The sequence below is a fragment of the Vigna unguiculata genome, chromosome 9, assembly GCF_004118075.2.
Source record: "Vigna unguiculata cultivar IT97K-499-35 chromosome 9, ASM411807v1, whole genome shotgun sequence".
Taxonomy (NCBI): Eukaryota; Viridiplantae; Streptophyta; class Magnoliopsida; order Fabales; family Fabaceae; genus Vigna; species Vigna unguiculata.
Window position 1 is genome coordinate 19,827,035 of NC_040287.1, and position 16,761 is coordinate 19,843,795.

General features: G+C 45.2%; 1 protein-coding gene across 1 annotated transcript; it reads left to right on the forward strand.

Annotated features, from left to right (window-relative positions):
- Positions 1-2,045: 2,045 nt before the first annotated feature.
- LOC114196232 (F-box protein At1g67340) lies at positions 2,046-3,507 on the forward strand. The gene is made up of 3 exons (XM_028086813.1): positions 2,046-2,260; positions 2,373-2,535; positions 2,633-3,507. Exons 1-3 carry the CDS (start codon positions 2,124-2,126, stop codon positions 3,350-3,352), a joined length of 1,020 nt encoding a protein of 339 aa, XP_027942614.1. The 5' UTR covers positions 2,046-2,123; the 3' UTR covers positions 3,353-3,507.
- The last annotated feature ends 13,254 nt before the right edge of the window (positions 3,508-16,761 follow it).

Here is a 16,761-nt window from a genome sequence, read left to right on the forward strand (position 1 = left end):
GAAAAAAAAACAATAGAAGTCAATCCAAACTTAGTTTATTCGAGTTCTTTTTTTTATGGTGAAACTCAATTGATGATAACTTGTGTGGTCCTCCTATTTTTTCAAGGATATTTATTTGGACCAGCTCAAGTTTACGAAAAAAATGAACAAAACAATAATAAAATAAATGAAAACAAACAGATGTTTTTATCATATTTTTTAAAATAAGTATTTAATTGAGTGTGAATGAAGCTGGTGCTTTGGTTATACAAAGACAACAGATTCAAATCCAATTGTATTAGAATGATAGAATATGATAAGATCATAATCTGATTATATCATATTCTTCAGCTTTAATCAACCTATTATCATTCGGCAGCTAGGATAAAAAAGTCAACTGAAATTCGACCGTAATTCAGCACACAATATATTGTTCTTTTGAAAAAAAAAACATTTTTAAATTAAAAAATGTCTTAAAAAAATCTTATTATCTTTTTAAGCACAAAAAGAATCCTCCAGTAACAAGTTAATATATTGGTCATTATAAATTTCATAAAAGTATTTACTTATTTATATATTATTAAAAATACTTTTTTCTCAAATACCCGTGAGAGGGAATAATCATGAAACACCTACATTGATGATTGGGTTAAACAAAAGGAATTTAAAATGAGGTCGAATGAATTTTTTGTTACATCCAATTGAATCCAACCACTCTTCATTGAGTGGGTTCAACCAATTAACATTTGGATTATATTTTTTGTTTTTAAATTTTCGAACGCTTTGTTTTTTCGTTAGAATTTTAGAACAACTTTTTTTAAACTTGTTCGAAAAAATGAACGAAAAGATCATAACTAAAAAGTAAATATCTAAATAAAAAATATATTTTCAACCAATAAATACTTTTTAATAATAATTTTGGTCAAGTTACTCAATTAGTAAAATATTAGGTGTGCTAAAAAAATTGAGTTAAATTTAATCCAATTATAGAAAAATCTATTTTTATTAATTTGCATTATATTAAATGATTGATTATGTATAAATATTTCCTCCATCCATTCAAGAAATAAAAAAAATATAATATTAAAAGACAAGTGAAAAAAACAACATATCTTTATCATATATCAATAATACAAGAAAAATATAAAATGCAAGAGTGATAAAACTGTACAATACTTGCCTTCTTTATATTGTAGATGCATATATATATATATATATATATATATATATATATATATATATATATATATATATATATATATATATATATAAAAGGTTGATATTATTAAAAAAATACTTTTATTAAAAAAATCGCTATTTTTACCTTCTTTTTTAAAAGAATGAATAGATTTTAAACTGTAGAAGAGTAGCTTATCAAAATTGTAAAAATAACACTCTAAAATGATTTAATTTAAGCAGCCACTAAAACTACATAATTAAGAATTATGAAACTAACTAAAAGTGTATCATAATTGATGAGTTTATTCAAATATGAAACAACGCCCTCAAAAAAACAAGTCGATTTGGCACAAACATAAACACATAGATAGATGTTAATAGAAGGAAAAGCCACTTGAGTCTCTCCTCATTGCAACTCCACTTGCTTCACACTGTATATTTTAATAGTCAGCACTGGGCAATGGTTACAAGAAAGAAAAACTTCAAATAAAACAGGAAACCACATTAAGTTTAAATTAAAATTAATTGAAAGGAAGGTGTTGTTGATTCATTGATGGTAAAAAACAGGGCAAATAGAAAGCGCGAAGAACAAAGCATGGTGGTGTGAGCCTGTGACTTTAGTGGTCCCTTTGACCAGACCAAAACTATTCCTATTCATCTTTCTTCCTGCAACTTCGCCACTGGCCAATGCCAATGCCACTTCACACCCATAATTGCCCTTGCTTACGTGCCATCACAATTTCACGTCTTGCCAAACACAAAACAATAACAAGTAAAATATTATCATTAATTACAGAATAAAGAAAAATAGAAAAAACCGACGCTTGTGATACGTGGTGGGTCCACTAGCTTTTCCTCTACTCAAAAGTCGAATATAAACCCCTTCGCCCTCTCTTCCCAATTGTTATTTGTTTTGCCGTTACAAACTTCCACATTTGAATGCAAACAACAAGAAGCCCAGGAACATGAGAGCTCCATTGAAGCACACCAAGAAGAAAACTGATCTCTTTGAATGTCTTCCCGATGATCTTGTGGTTTTCATTCTCTCTAAACTAAGCTCCACCGCTTCCTCCCCTTCGGAATTCATAAACATCGTCTTAACGTGAGTCTTCCTTCTTCTAAAGCTTTACCCTTTTTCTTTTAACATGCTATCGTAAGTAAGCCCATGTTAATGTTTCTCTCAGAACATGCTAATGTTCATTCCAAAACAACAGATGCAAGAGATTAAATCGGTTAGGCCTGCACCGTCTTGTGTTATCCAAAGCCGGGCCTAGAGTGTTCGCCATGAAGCCCGGAAATTGGTCGGAAAAGACTCACACTTTTCTTAAACACTGCGTTAACGCCGGCAACGTGGACGCCTGTTACACTCTTGGAATGGTTAGTCCTTGAACGTGAAATAGATTGTGTAAAAATTCAATATTTTTATGTTAGTTAATTGCTTGATTTATTTATTTGTTTATTAATTTATTCGCAGATCCGATTTTACTGTCTGGAAAATCGAGGGAGCGGGCTTTCGTTGATGGCGAAAGCGGCCATGAAGCTGCACGCGCCGGCTCTGTATTCGTTGGCGGTGATACAGTTCAATGGCAGCGGCGGCTCCAAACACGACAAGGATCTACGCGCGGGCGTGGCTTTGTCGGCGCGTGCGTCGCTGCTCGGGCACATCGACGCGCTTCGGGAGTTGGGTCATTGTCTCCAGGATGGCTACGGCGCGCGGCAGAACGTGGCGGAGGGGAGGCGGATGCTGGTGCAGGCCAACGTGCGGGAGCTCGCGTACGTGTTACGCGAGGTAACTCCTTCTGCTTCTGACTCTCTGATGCTGACGTGGCGGACGGCAGTGACGTGTCAGAGAGATGTGACGGCGTTGTTGAGTGACTACGGTTACAGAATTCCGGTACCGGAAGTGCAACCGGTGAATCGTTTTTTAAGAGAGTGGTTTGAATCCGGCAAAGGAAAATTAGAAGAAGGATTGAGGTTATGCTCCCACATTGGATGTGGCCGACCGGAAACTCGACCGCACGAATTTCGACGCTGTTCTGTTTGTGGGAAAGTTAATTATTGCTCACGTGGATGCCAAGCCATGGATTGGAAGTTAAAGCATAAAATGGAGTGTTCGCCCACTGAACACTATGCCGAAGAAGGTGGTGGTGTAGACCTAAATAACGAGTTTGCCATACCAAACGATGCCGTTTGAGGGCGAATTTCAACCGACAAATGAGAAAAAAAAGGAAAAAGATGGGGCTATTAGATTTACGTACTGTGTACATAAGGAGTAATTTTTTTATTTTGTATTTAGACATCAAGTTATATATATTTTATATAAATCAGTGGGCAGCGATGTCATGGGTATTTTATTTATTTTTTTATTAAAAGACGTTTTTTCGTGTTAACTTTAGTAACCCGGTGAATGTTTCATAATTAAATACATACAAGGAGAAGGGTGTTTTTATTTGAAAAGGATGGGGTACAAAATGTGTTGAGATATGAGTATATAAAATTTGGTTTTGAGAATGGGTATAAGTTGAGATTAGGGTTTCTTAATGGGATGGTTTTGTTGAAAAGTGGGAAGTGGTGGTGGTATTTAGATTGTGAAATGAGGAATATTCATTAGGTTACTAGTTATGAGGATGCAAGGAAGATTTGGATGGGAATTTATTGTGATTAATTAGAAATGGAAGGAGTAATGGAGAAAGGGATGGGGAAGAGAAAATGAGAAAGAAGATGAGGTGATGGATGGGTAATATTGTGGGGAAGGAAAAGGATTGAAAAGGAATGGCATAAAGTAGAAAATCCAAAAGCACATTGGCGCTTGTGACTTCTCTCTCTCTCTCTCTCTTTCTGCTTTGTTGAGTATCTATTGAGTGGAGAGTGAGTACATCCATTAACTATTTTTGGTTGAAGTTGAGCTTTCAAAAGATTATCTAGGCTTGGTTGTGGTGCCAGTTCCCCACGAATTAAGCTACAAGTTATTCATTTCCCCACTCTATTTCTCCTCTTCAACTCTTTTTAAACCATTTTTCTTTACCAAAAGAGTTCAGTGATACGCAAGTGTTATTGACTTCTTAAAAAATTGTATTGTAAAACTCAAACTGAAACAGTGTTTGATTTGTATCCGTCATTGCAGAAAAGTTGATATAGTATTTTATGGTTAAGGGGCAAAAGATAGTGAAAAAGTGAAGGTGTGTGGTGATATTTGTGTAGGTTTAAAATAGAAGTGGTGGATGTATATCATGTCATGCACGTGGATGAGGAGCGTGGTATACGGTACCAACTACTCCTCTACCAGCACAGTACCAGGTACCATGATGTAGATGAAGAGTGAGATTTTCCGGAAGAGAAAGGCAACACAGCATAAAGAAGCAGCAGACAGCAGAGGTTCCATGTTCTTTACGTTATCGTTGTTGTCGCGACACCGCAGAGGACCCTTTCCTATTCAAACCCATGATTCATCACGATTTTGACGGTTACTAATGCCCAAGTTCCACATCGCTCCTCTCTTCTAGACTTTCCTGTTCCAACTATTTAACCATTTTTTTTTTATTTTCTTCAATTTATTAATCAAACCTTCATTATTTCTATAAGATTAAAACATTAACACAATCACCTTTTTAAATTAAATCAAGCTATCCACTTTTCTAAGATTGTAACTGTTCCTGCAGAGGGAAAAATAAGATAAGTTAGGCACGAGTGTCACCTTACCATGTAGTCCGCTATCTCTTCAGTTGGCCTCTTCCCATTCGATACATGTCGGCTTGAACCCAGGAGGGATTACCTGCAGAAGAATCTCCGAAGCTCAAGTAAGTCAAAGCTCTCAGAGAGTCAAATTAGTGATTAATGAATGCGTACCTTTAAATGATGGGGTCCACGTGTATTTATAGAACATTAATGACGTTTGACCATTGCATGGGTTGGGTTTTGACTTGGGCCCCAGCTTGGGCCATGAGTGGGCCTGGGCCCCCAAAACAGGCCCTGGAGGCCTTTTGAAGGCGGGGCATTGATGTTAGTTAACTTTCTAGACAAGTAGTTGGTTTCGACCGGCTACCTGCCTAGGTGGCTTATGCCAGTGGTGTCCGGGTACTAGATGCTAGGCGGTTCTGATGTGTATATTGTTTACTTGGTTGAGTTTGGCTAGGTACAGTACACCAGTCCCCCAGCCTTGTCCGATATGAGTTGTCGGTCAAGGATTACATGCGTTGGTGAACTAGCAAAACCGGCTAGGTGTGATACACCAGTCCCCCAGCCTTTAAGTGTGGTGAACAGTGTTAAGGCTTGGGATTTGAAGGTGTCAGAAGGTAGGTGCAATGGTGTCAGGTGGTCACATCGTTAACTTTTGGCGCCGTCGTTTTATGTGTCATATCCTTCATAATGATGGTGTCGATTGGTATGGGGTTTTATTTTGGCGGGAAGAATTTTAATCGTTTGGGATCGTGGACTATAAATACGGGTTTGAAAGCAGCGGAGGGTTTACTTGGTTCATTTGCGAGAGTTTCGAATTCAGAGATCTTGTGCGCCTCATATTGTCCGACTAGTTTCCAAATTCAACCGACATCTTTCCGTAAAAACGAAAACAGGTATGTCTAGTAGCGATAGCACATCGTTATCTGCGTCTAGTAGTAGTCAAAGTACTGAGTCGGATAGGAGTAGGGATGAACGGCTTCGCGGAGAGGGTATGAGTGCTGGAGTTGGCACAAGCGGAATGCCAATGGAGGTGGTGAGGGAAGTTCGAGAAGATCCTCCTGAGGAGCTGGAGGAGAGTGACTGGCCAGCCAAGGGCGGTTATGCGTGGGTCGCACCTGATGTTCGTGACCAGTCATCACTGTTTAGGTGGTCTCGCTTGTTGAACTCTTGGCTAAACTGTACACCCGTCATGTCTAGAGGGGTCAGCAGAGATATTGTTTCGTTGGAAAGGGTGAGCGCCATCGACCGAGTATGCCACGGGCAAGAAGGGGCTGCCGAGAAGTTCTTTTATATGTATATGTGCCATTTTTCTCAGCTTCACATACGACTACCCTTCGACGACTTCACCATGGGCGTGCTGCGGGCGTTGAATGTGGCGCCTACTCAGCTACACCCTAATAGTTGGGCTTACTTACAGGCCTTCCGCATTCTGTGCGAGTCGTTGTACTTGGAGCCTTCCCCTTATGCATTTTTGTATTTTTATGATACCAGACCCCGGAGGCCGGCTACTTGGCTTTCTTAAATCAGTCGTCCTAGCATTAGCAGGTTGGATGCATTCTCCCAATCTTTCAAGCACTTCAAAGATGGGTACTTCAAGGTCGTAGTGAAGGAGGGAGGTGAGCCGTATTTTCTGAATGCGGATGGGAGTACCAAGTTCCCTTTTAGTTGGACCAACAATCCTTCTCGTTACAAGGACATGGGAGTGGAGGAGTTGTCGGCTGGAGACAAGGAGGTGGTGGGGATGTTGTTAAGATTTGTGGATAAGTTGCCCACTAAGGGCTTAGTTAGGGTTTATAATTCGGTGCATCCGATAATAGATATTGAAGGTATCTGTTTATTACTTAAGCTGTGTTAATGATGCTAAGTTGTTTTGATCCGAGTTGTGATGTGTTATTGCAGGGCATATGGCGCAATCTGGTAAGAAGAACTTAGCGCTCTTTCAAGCACTGAGGAAGGAGATGGCCGCCAAGGCCAAGGAGGCTGGGAAAGCTGGTGTTCCCAATTTGCAGGAATCCGTGGTGGAAGTACATGTACATGGCGGAACGAAGAGGAGAGCTGAGCTCCCTCCTCGACCTGGGAAGGGTAAGGATGTGAAGAAAATAAGGGCAGCTATCCTCGGGTCAACTGATGGGGCGGGATCGGCCAGCGGGGAGAAGTTGCCGGAGGCCGGTCTGATTGAGTTGCCGGAGATATCCGTGAGGAAGGACATCTCGATCAACCTCCCAGATACTGTTGTGAACTCTATCGATAACATGGAGGTTGATCATATCGTGAGAACAATGGTTGAGTTTGGGAGCAAGGCGTTAGTCTTGGGCCGACGTGTGGGGTCCCTTTATAGAAGGGAAGTGAAGGAGTTGGGGGAGTTGCAGGGTAAGGTGGACAAACTTGCGGAGGAGAAGGCGGCGCTAGAGAAAGAGAAGGAAGGTTGGGAAGCTGAGAGGAAGAGGTTGGCGTCATGGAAAGTGTGTTGTTTAGATTCCGAGGAGAAACTGAACAAGCGTATAGGGGAGCTGGAAGAAGACTATGAGGACTTGAAGGACAAATATGACGGGGCTGTTGGGGAGTTGGATGACTTGAAGAACAGCGTTATCCAGGAGCATATAAATGGTTTCGAGAAGGGGTTGCGGCAGGCGGCTTTCTTCTATAAGGATGTGGATGCCCTGGATTCGAGGTTCGATGTGGATAAAGATGTGGTTGGCGGAAAGTTGGTAGGGGAGGATGAAGAGGGTGGGGAAGAGGTTGGGAATGAGGCGGCCGAGGAAGAGAAGGATGTGGACGCGGCCGTGGAGGGTGATGACAACAAAGCAGCTTAGGATGTAGTTTTTATGATGTTCTATTTCGCACTGAATCCTAAGTCTGTAATAACTCGTACAATATTTTGACTTATTTTTAATGTGATGCATATTGTGGATATATATGTTTTGTGGTTGTTGACGATAGCATATGTGATAGGAACGTGTTGGTTGGATAATGATGTTTTGTATGTGATATGTTATGTTATATGCGTATTTACCTAGGAGAGTATTGCTGACGTTTGTATGTTAAATTAGAGTACTCGACCCAGGCCGCTTACTTGTGGTAAGGGTGGGGAACTTAAACAAATTAACCACAAGTAAAGGGTGTTCGACCCAGGCCGCTTACTTGTGGTAAGGGTGGGAACTTAAACGAATTAACCACGAGTAAAGGGTGTTCGACCCAGGCCGCTTACTTGTGGTAAGAGTGGGGAACTTAAACGAATTAACCACGAGTAAAGGGTGTTCGACCCAGGCCGCTTACTTGTGGTAAGGGTGGGGAACTTAAACGAATTAACCACGAGTAAAGGGTGTTCGACCCAGGCCGCTTACTTGTGGTAAGGGTGGGGAACTTAAACGAATCAACCACGAGTAAAGGGTGTTCGACCCAGGCCGCTTACTTGTGGTAAGGGTGGGGAACTAGAAAGATTTGAAATTAAGTAAAGGGTGTTCGACCCAGGCCGCTTACTTGTGGTAAGGGTGGGGAACTTAAACGAATTAACCACGAGTAAAGGGTGTTCGACCCAGGCCGCTTACTTGTGGTAAGGGTGGGGAACTTAAACGAATCAACCACGAGTAAAGGGTGTTCGACCCAGGCCGCTTACTTGTGGTAAGGGTGGGGAACTAGAAAGATTTGAAATTAAGTAAAGGGTGTTCGACCCAAGCTGCTTACTTGTGGTAAGGGTGAGGAACTAGAAAGATTTGAAATTAAGTAAAGGGTGTTCGACCCAGGCCGCTTACTTGTGGTAAGGGTGGGGAACTTAAACGAATTAACCACGAGTAAAGATTGTTCGACCCAGGCCGCTTACTTGTGGTAAGGGTGGGGAACTTAAACGAATCAACCACGAGTAAAGGGTGTTCGACCCAGGCCGCTTACTTGTGGTAAGGGTGGGGAACTAGAAAGATTTGAAATTAGGTAAAGGGTGTTCGACCCAGGCCGCTTACTTGTGGTAAGGGTGGGGAACTTAAACGAATTAACCACGAGTAAAGGGTGTTCGACCCAGGCCGCTTACTTGTGGTAAGGGTGGGGAACTTAAACGAATCAACCACGAGTAAAGGGTGTTCGACCCAGGCCGCTTACTTGTGGTAAGGGTGGGGAACTAGAAAGATTTGAAATTAAGTAAAGGGTGTTCGACCCAGGCTGCTTACTTGTGGTAAGGGTGGGGAACTAGAAAGATTTGAAATTAAGTAAAGGGTGTTCGACCCAGGCCGCTTACTTGTGGTAAGGGTGGGGAACTTAAACGAATTAACCACGAGTAAAGATTGTTCGACCCAGGCCGCTTACTTGTGGTAAGGGTGGGGAACTTAAACGAATCAACCACGAGTAAAGGGTGTTCGACCCAGGCCGCTTACTTGTGGTAAGGGTGGGGAACTTAAACGAATTAACCACGAGTAAAGGGTATAGAGTCATAAAGTAGGGAACCACTCATTTTATTTATTCAAATAGGGGTGCCTCGTTAAAACCTCCTTGGCCAAAACCCTCCTTAGGGAAAAAAGACCAAGTGAGGAAAAAGAGTACACCTGGGGTTACAAGTATTGATCCGCTTATGATACATGTTCAACTGAAGTAGAACTTGAGGTGGGATACATTCCATGTGTTGGGGATTTCTTCCCCAGATAGGTGCTCTAAGCGATAAGCCCCACCTCCGGCGTCTTCTCGTATGCGGTATGGGCCATCCCAATTGGCGGAGAACTTGCCATCCTTCTTTCTGGCACTGCTGGCCATTCTCCATACTAGGTCTCCTATGACAAACGATCGTGGGTGCAGGTTTGCGTTATATTTCTTGGCAGCTCGTTGTTTGGCAGCGAGATTGCGTATTTGGGCCTTTTCTCTAAGTTCGGGAAGGAGGTTGAGATGTAAGGCCATGTTATGGTGGTTGTGAGTTGGGTCGTACAGTTCTCGGCGTAGGGATGGTTCGCCAATTTCTACTGGTATCATGGCGTCTGCGCCGTAGACTAGGCTGAAAGGGGATTCATTTGTGGACGATTGGGGGGTGCATCTGTAGGCCCATAGCACTTCAATTAGTTCTTCCGGCCATCGGCCTTTAGCGGTATCCAATCTTTTATGCAGCTCTACGAGGATAACTTTGTTTGCCGCTTCCGCTTGCCCATTGGTCTGTGGGTGTTCTACAGAACTTGTGATGTGTTTGATGCCTAAACCGGTGTAGAATTTTGCTAACTCCTTGTCAATGAATTGTCGGCCGTTATCTGTTATGATGGTATGCGGTATACCATATCTGCATATGACGTCCTTCCACACAAACTGCTGGACCTGCTGGGCCGTGATGGTGGTCAATGGCTTGGCTTCAATCCATTTGGTGAAGTAGTCAACAGCTACGATTAGGAACTTAACATGTCCTTTGCCGGGTGTGAAGGGGCCTAGGATGTCCATTCCCCATTTAGCGAATGGCCAAGGGGACAATATGTGGTGTAGCTGTTCTTGTTTTTGATGTATAAGGTTGCTGTGCTTCTGGCATGGTTTACATTTCTTGACGTAGTCTTGGCAGTCCGCCTCCATTGTGGGCCAGAAGTACCCGACTCTGAGAATTCTTGTGGCCATGGTGCGCGCGCCTGAATGATAACCACATATTCCTTCGTGTAGTTCCTTAATGACGTACTGGGCTTGTTCTGGCGTGACACATTTAAGTAGAGGCTGGCCGTATCCGCGTTTGTAGAGGTCGTCGCCTACCATAGTGTACCTGGCGGCCTTGGCCAGCCAAGTTTTGTCCGCGTCGACAGGGGGGTTGCCAGTTTTGAGGTACTGAATGTAAGGGGTGGTCCAGTTTGGGTTTTGGGTGGGGGTGAAACTGTTTGATGGGGTGTGGGTTAACGTTTGGCAAGTGTGTGTGACGGAGGGTGTGGATAGTGTTTGCTGTAGCAAGGACCGGTTACGGTTTTTGAGTTTGGTACTGGCTAATTTGGAAAGGACGTCGGCTCTGACATTGTCGGTTCTGGGTATGTGCTCGACGCGGACTTGTTCAAAGGCGGATTGGATGATTGCGCGGACCAGATGGTAATATTGTTGGAGGATGGGGTCTTTGATTTGGAACTCGTCGTTCAGATGACCTACTGTGAGTTTGGAGTCGGTTTTACACGTTAACTTTTTGACGCCGACTTCACGGGCTAGAGAGAGCCCGACCAGGATAGCTTCGTATTCGGCTTGATTATTCGACGTTTTGAAAGCGAAATGAAGAGATTTCTCAATGAGGATGTCGTTGGGGCCTTCCAGTACAATGTCGGCACCGGCACCCCTTGGGTTCGAGGAGCCATCTACATGAAGCGTCCATTGGTCCTCAGCAGGTGCTTGCTGTAGGTCGTTGACGAAGTCCAAGAGACATTGGGCTTTGATGGGGCCGTGTGGTTCATAGCGGATGTTGAATTCGGAGAGCTCCACGGCCCATGATGACATGCGTCCGGCTAAATCTGGTTTTTGTAGTATTTTCTGAATTGGGTAATCGGTCTTGACGGTTATGGTGTGGTTTTGAAAATATGGGCGTAAGCGGCGTGCGGCGTGGACCAAGGACAAGGCTAGTTTCTCTATCATTTGGTATCTGGTTTTAGGATCTTGTAGTGTCCTGCTTACAAAGTAAACAGGATGCTGCGTGCCTTCTGCTTCTTGGACAAGGGCAGCACTGACGGTGTGATCGGTGGCCGTGATGTATACTAGCAGGGGTTGGGTGATATCGGGTTTGCGGAGGATGGGGGTGAGGTTAGGGATGTTTTGAGCTTGAGGAAGATTTGTTCACAATCTTCAGTCCACGTGAACCGGGCGGATTTCTTTAGGAGCTAAATTATGGGTTGAGTTTGTTCTGCTAGTTTTGGCAGGAAGCGAGATATAGCCGTGAGGCGGCCAATTAGTCGCTGGACTTCCTTGATGGTGGTGGGGCTACGCATCTCGATGATGGCCTTGCACTTTTCGGGGTTAACTTCTATGCCGCGCTGGGTTAACATGAAACCGAGGAATTTACCCCGGTCGACGCCGAACACGCACTTGTCCGGGTTTAGGCGGAGGTTGTACTGGCGTAGGGCGGAGAAAACTGCCTTTAAATCTTCAGCGTGCTGATGATGGCTCGGGGACTTGACGACCATGTCATCGACGTAAACTTCGACACAGTGTCCGGTGAGGTGGCTGAAGACTTTGTCCATTAGCCGCTGGTAGGTTGCCCCAGCGTTTTTGAGGCCAAAGGGCATGACTCTATAGAAGTAGTTGGCATCATCTGTGATGAAGGCGGTCTTGTGCATGTCTGCTGTGGCCATGGGTATTTGGTTATAACCTGAGTACGCGTCCAAAAAGCTGAGTACTTTATTTCCTGCCGCACCGTCTACGAGGCGGTCGATGTTGGGTAGGGAGTAGGCGTCGCGAGGGCATGCCTTGTTCAGGTCTGTGTAGTCCACGCACATCCGCCATTTACCATTGGCTTTCTTGACCAAGACAACGTTAGAAAGCCAGGTGGTGTACTGCGCTTCATCTATAAATCCTACGCTCAGCAACTTCTCGGCTTCTATCTTGGCGGCCTGTCTGCGTTCTTCCCCAAGTTTGCATTTTTTCTGGGATACGTAGCGGGCTTCTTTGTATATCGAGAGCTTGTGGGATGCGACTTTAGGGTCTACCCCAGGGAGGTCGGTGGCTGACCAAGCGAAGAGATCCGTGTTGTTTATGAGGATGGGTGTAATTGTGGCACGTTCATCAAGATTTAAACCAGTGCCCAAGTTGATGGAATGGCCGTTGGGGAGTTCCAGAGGGGTTGTGTCCTCGACTGGTTCGAGGCGGGCATCCCGGCCTATTCTGGGGTCAAGATCCTCGCCGGATAGGGCTATACGGGAATTAGATGGTCGCTCGATGTGGTTTGTCTGTTGGATTGGGAGTTGGGGCCTTAAGCTTGCCATGTAGCATTCATGTGCCAAACGTTGATCACAATGGATGGTTAGGATGTCACCGGATGGTGCTGGGAACTTCATGGCCAAATGGGGGGTGGAGACGACTGCACCAAGGGTGTTGAGGGAAGAACGACCCAGGAGTATGTTGTAAGATGTGGGTGCGTCGACTATAAGGAAGCGGATTGGGATTGTTTTTGTTTGGGTTCCTTCCCGAAAGATGGTATGGAGGTCTATGTAGCCCCGGGTGGATACTTGTTCGCCAGAAAAGCCGTATATGGGCTCATCATACGGTATCATAGCGGTGTCGGGGAGTTGTAGTTTCTGGTAAGTAGTCCAGTAGAGGATATCAACGGAGCTGCCTTGATCTACCAGGACTTTCTTGACGGCATAGTTTTCAATTTCCACTGTGATGACCATTGGGTCGTCTTGCTGGTGGTCGAGGCCATGGAAGTCGTCATCTGTGAATACGATAGGGGGCATACGTCGCCTGTGATGGGATTGGGTGATGTGGTTGATGGATTGTATGTGGCGGAGGTGTTTCTTTCTGGCGGAAGAGGTGGAGCCTCCGCTTGCGAAGCCACCAGAGATGGTGTTAATGGTGCCTCGTAAGGGGGGTCAGCAGGGGTAATGTTGGTGGAAGCGGGCTGTGGTTGTTGGTCATTGGGTTGGGTGGGGTGGTTACTGTGATGGGTACCGCTTTGGTGTCGTCTGTGGTCATGTCGTGGAGGGTGGCGGGTGCGGGAGGAGGAGTTGTGGTCATCCCTGCGGATGAAGCGGCGAAAATGGCCGGCGCGTACCAGTTCTTCGATCTTATCCTGGAGTGCTTTGCACTCTTCTGTAGTATGGCCGTGGTTGCGGTGGTACCGACAATACTTGGTCATGTCGGCGTTAGGAGGGGTGGTTGTCTTTTGCGGTGGGGGGAGGAGGTCAGCTTGGAGGGCTTCGTCTAGGATGCGGGAGCGGGCTACTGTGAGTGGGGCGTATCTGGTGAAACGAGGTTGGCGGGGTTCACGTGGGCGGTTTTCAGGGCGCGAGTGAGGCTGTGGGGTGGGATTGGGGGTGATATTGGAGGTGTTGGCGGCATAGTCGCTACATAATTTGGTGTGAAGGGTTTGCATTTCCTCCATGCGAACGTAGTCAGCTGCGCGCAGCTTGAGTTCATGCATGGATGTGGGTGGGTGGAGGTATACATTGTTGGCGAAAGGTCTGGGTTGTAGGGTGAGGGTCATACATTGGAGTATCATCTCCTGATTGAGGTGTGGTGTGCGAAGGGCTGCTTTACTGAAGCGATCGATGAATTTTCTGAGTGGTTCATTGGGCTCTTGTCTGATGCCCAGTAGGGATATGGTGGTGGTTTGGTGTGGGCGGCTGCCGGCGAAATGTGTGGAAAACATGTGGGAAAGGGTGTCAAAATTATCAATTGAGTAGGGTGGGAGGGTGGTAAACCATTCTAGGGCGGGGCCTTTGAGGGTTGTGGGGAAAGCTTTGCAGAAGACTGCGTCTTGGGATGTATATAGGGCAACGTGTGTGATGTACACTTTCAGGTGTTCATCGGGGTCGGTTTCGCCAGTGTAGCGATCGAGGTTGAATGGTTCCCACTGGGTCGGTAGAGGGGTGTTAGCGATAAAATCGGTGAATGGGTGGCGGCGTCTGGGCTGGTGAGGAGGGGGAATGTGGGGTGGGGGTGGGTGGGTGATCATAGCGGGAAAGGTGGAGGTGATGTTGTGAGGAGGAATGTGGGTTGTGGTAAGGTACTGTGGGTTGTAGGGTGGGACGTATGTGGTATGGAGGGTGGTGGGTATGTTGTAGGGGATGTGGGTGGGAGGGAGGGTGGGGGCGGGAGTTGGGGGTGCGGTGAGCCCCGGTTGACCGGATGGAAAATGGTGAGGATGAGTAGAGGTAACGGGTGTCTATTGGGTGGTGGTGAAGGTGTGGGGGGTGGGATTGTATTCACTTTCCTCCTCCGTAGGCTGGAAGGCCGGAGACTTCACAACTTCAGAGGTCTCTTTGGCTTTTCCCTTGAGGTCGGCATCTGCCTCGATCCTCCTTCTGAGGCGGGAATTCTCTTGTTTAAGCGCTTCCATTTCTTCAGCGCTGCGCTTCTTCAGGTCTGCGAGCTCCTGTTGCATCTTCACCTGGCCGTCTAAGATGGCGACCAAGTCAGGGGTGATGCCGGAAGGTCCAGAGGGACCAGCGTCCACTTGCTTGCTAGCTCCAGCTTTGCTACGGGTAGAAACCATCTTCAGAGAAAAACGGGTACTAAAGGTGTTCGTCTCGTGCCCCACGGTGGGCGCCAATTGTTCCTGCAGAGGGACAAATAAGATAAGTTAGGCACGAATGTCACCTTACCATGTAGTCCGCTATCTCTTCAGTTGGCCTCTTCCCATTCGATACATGTCGGCTTGAACCCAAGAGGGGTTACCTGCAGAAGAATCTCCGAAGCTCAAGTAAGTCAAAGCTCTCAGAGAGTCAAATTAGTGATTAATGAATGCGTACCTTTAAATGATGGGGTCCATGTGTATTTATAGAACATTAATGACGTTTGACCATTGCATGGGCTGGGTTTTGACTTGGGCCCCAGCTTGGGCCATGAGTGGGCCTGGGCCCCCAAAACAGGCCCTGGAGGCCTTTTGAAGGCGAGGCATTGATGTTAGTTAACTTTCTAGACAAGTAGTCGGTTTCGACCGGCTACCTGCCTAGGTGGCTTATGCCAGTGGTGTCCGGGTACTAGAAGCTAGGCGGTTCTGATGTGTATATTGTTTACTTGGTTGAGTTTGGCTAGGTACGGTACAGTAACAAATATAACCTTCTCGTATATATCGTTATAAATTCTTCTAGACCTGGTGTAATTTTAGACTCTTTCTTACACTTTTTTTTAATTAGTTTAAATTGATATAAACTATTGATTTATTTAAAATCTTGAATTATATTTTTAATGATTTTATTATAGTTTGTTAAGTTAATACTTAAAAAGTAAAGTTTTTAATAAAAAGGTATTTTTGTTTTAAATTTACAACTTAATTCAATCCATTCAAGAATATATTGGGTTTAACATATAAAAGCATAAACTCAACCTTCTCCTATAGTCTTTTGATAGATTAATTTGTCCAAATTATATCCAATGTACAAATAATCTAGTTTTTTATCTAAATTGAAAGGAAAGAAATCATATGGTTATGTTTCAAAAGTCATTTTTTTTATCGAACATTGTAAGGCCCCATTTTCTTTTTCCAGCCCAAAAGTTTAGTGGGCTGCCCCTAAGTGGGCCTAAGGGTTGGCCCAGGGTACATATGTCCTTAAGTCTGCCCTAAAACCCTAGGGTACCCTACACCTTTCAAAACCTTGGTCCTTGCTTTGAGCTGCAGCCGCCACACACCTCTGCTAGGGTTCCGCCCCACTGTTGTTGAGCCAGTTCGAAGTTTCCCCTACTCCAGTCCTCCCGTTCGTTCCTTGAAGCTGCGGTGCTCGTACGTTCGGTAGCGAGGGCTTGTCGGAGCGTTTTGCTAGCTTGAATCCCAGGTACGGGAAGTTAGGGTTCTAGTTTCGAGTCCCTTTTGAACTGTTTATGAGTTATTTGTTGTTTGTACGGTTGGATCTGTCGTTTGGATGTGTGAGAGTGCTTTGCATGTGTGGTTTGGCCGGAAAACATGGCGGTACAGCGAAGAACAGTGGCGAGACCTGCTAATCTCGCCCAAGCAAGTCCATCTCGCCTAGGCGAGATGAAACAGGGAGCTCGCCTAAGTTTTTTGCGCGAAAAGTCGCCCGGGCGGCTCGCTCAATTTTTGAGCGAGCAGGCAACTCGCCCAAGCGAGAGGGATCTCGCTTAAGCGATATCCCGTGTTGCCATGCCCTTGTTTCTTTTGTACTCTCGCCTAGGCGAGGGGGAGGCTCGCCTGAGCGAGCACGTCTCGCCTGAGCGAGACCCCTCAGCCTGAGCGAGATGCTGGGCGAGACCGTGCTGTGTTTTGGATGTTTGATGTTTCCCGAGTGATCCATGTTGGTTGAATATGATTGTATGATGATGAACATGTATGTA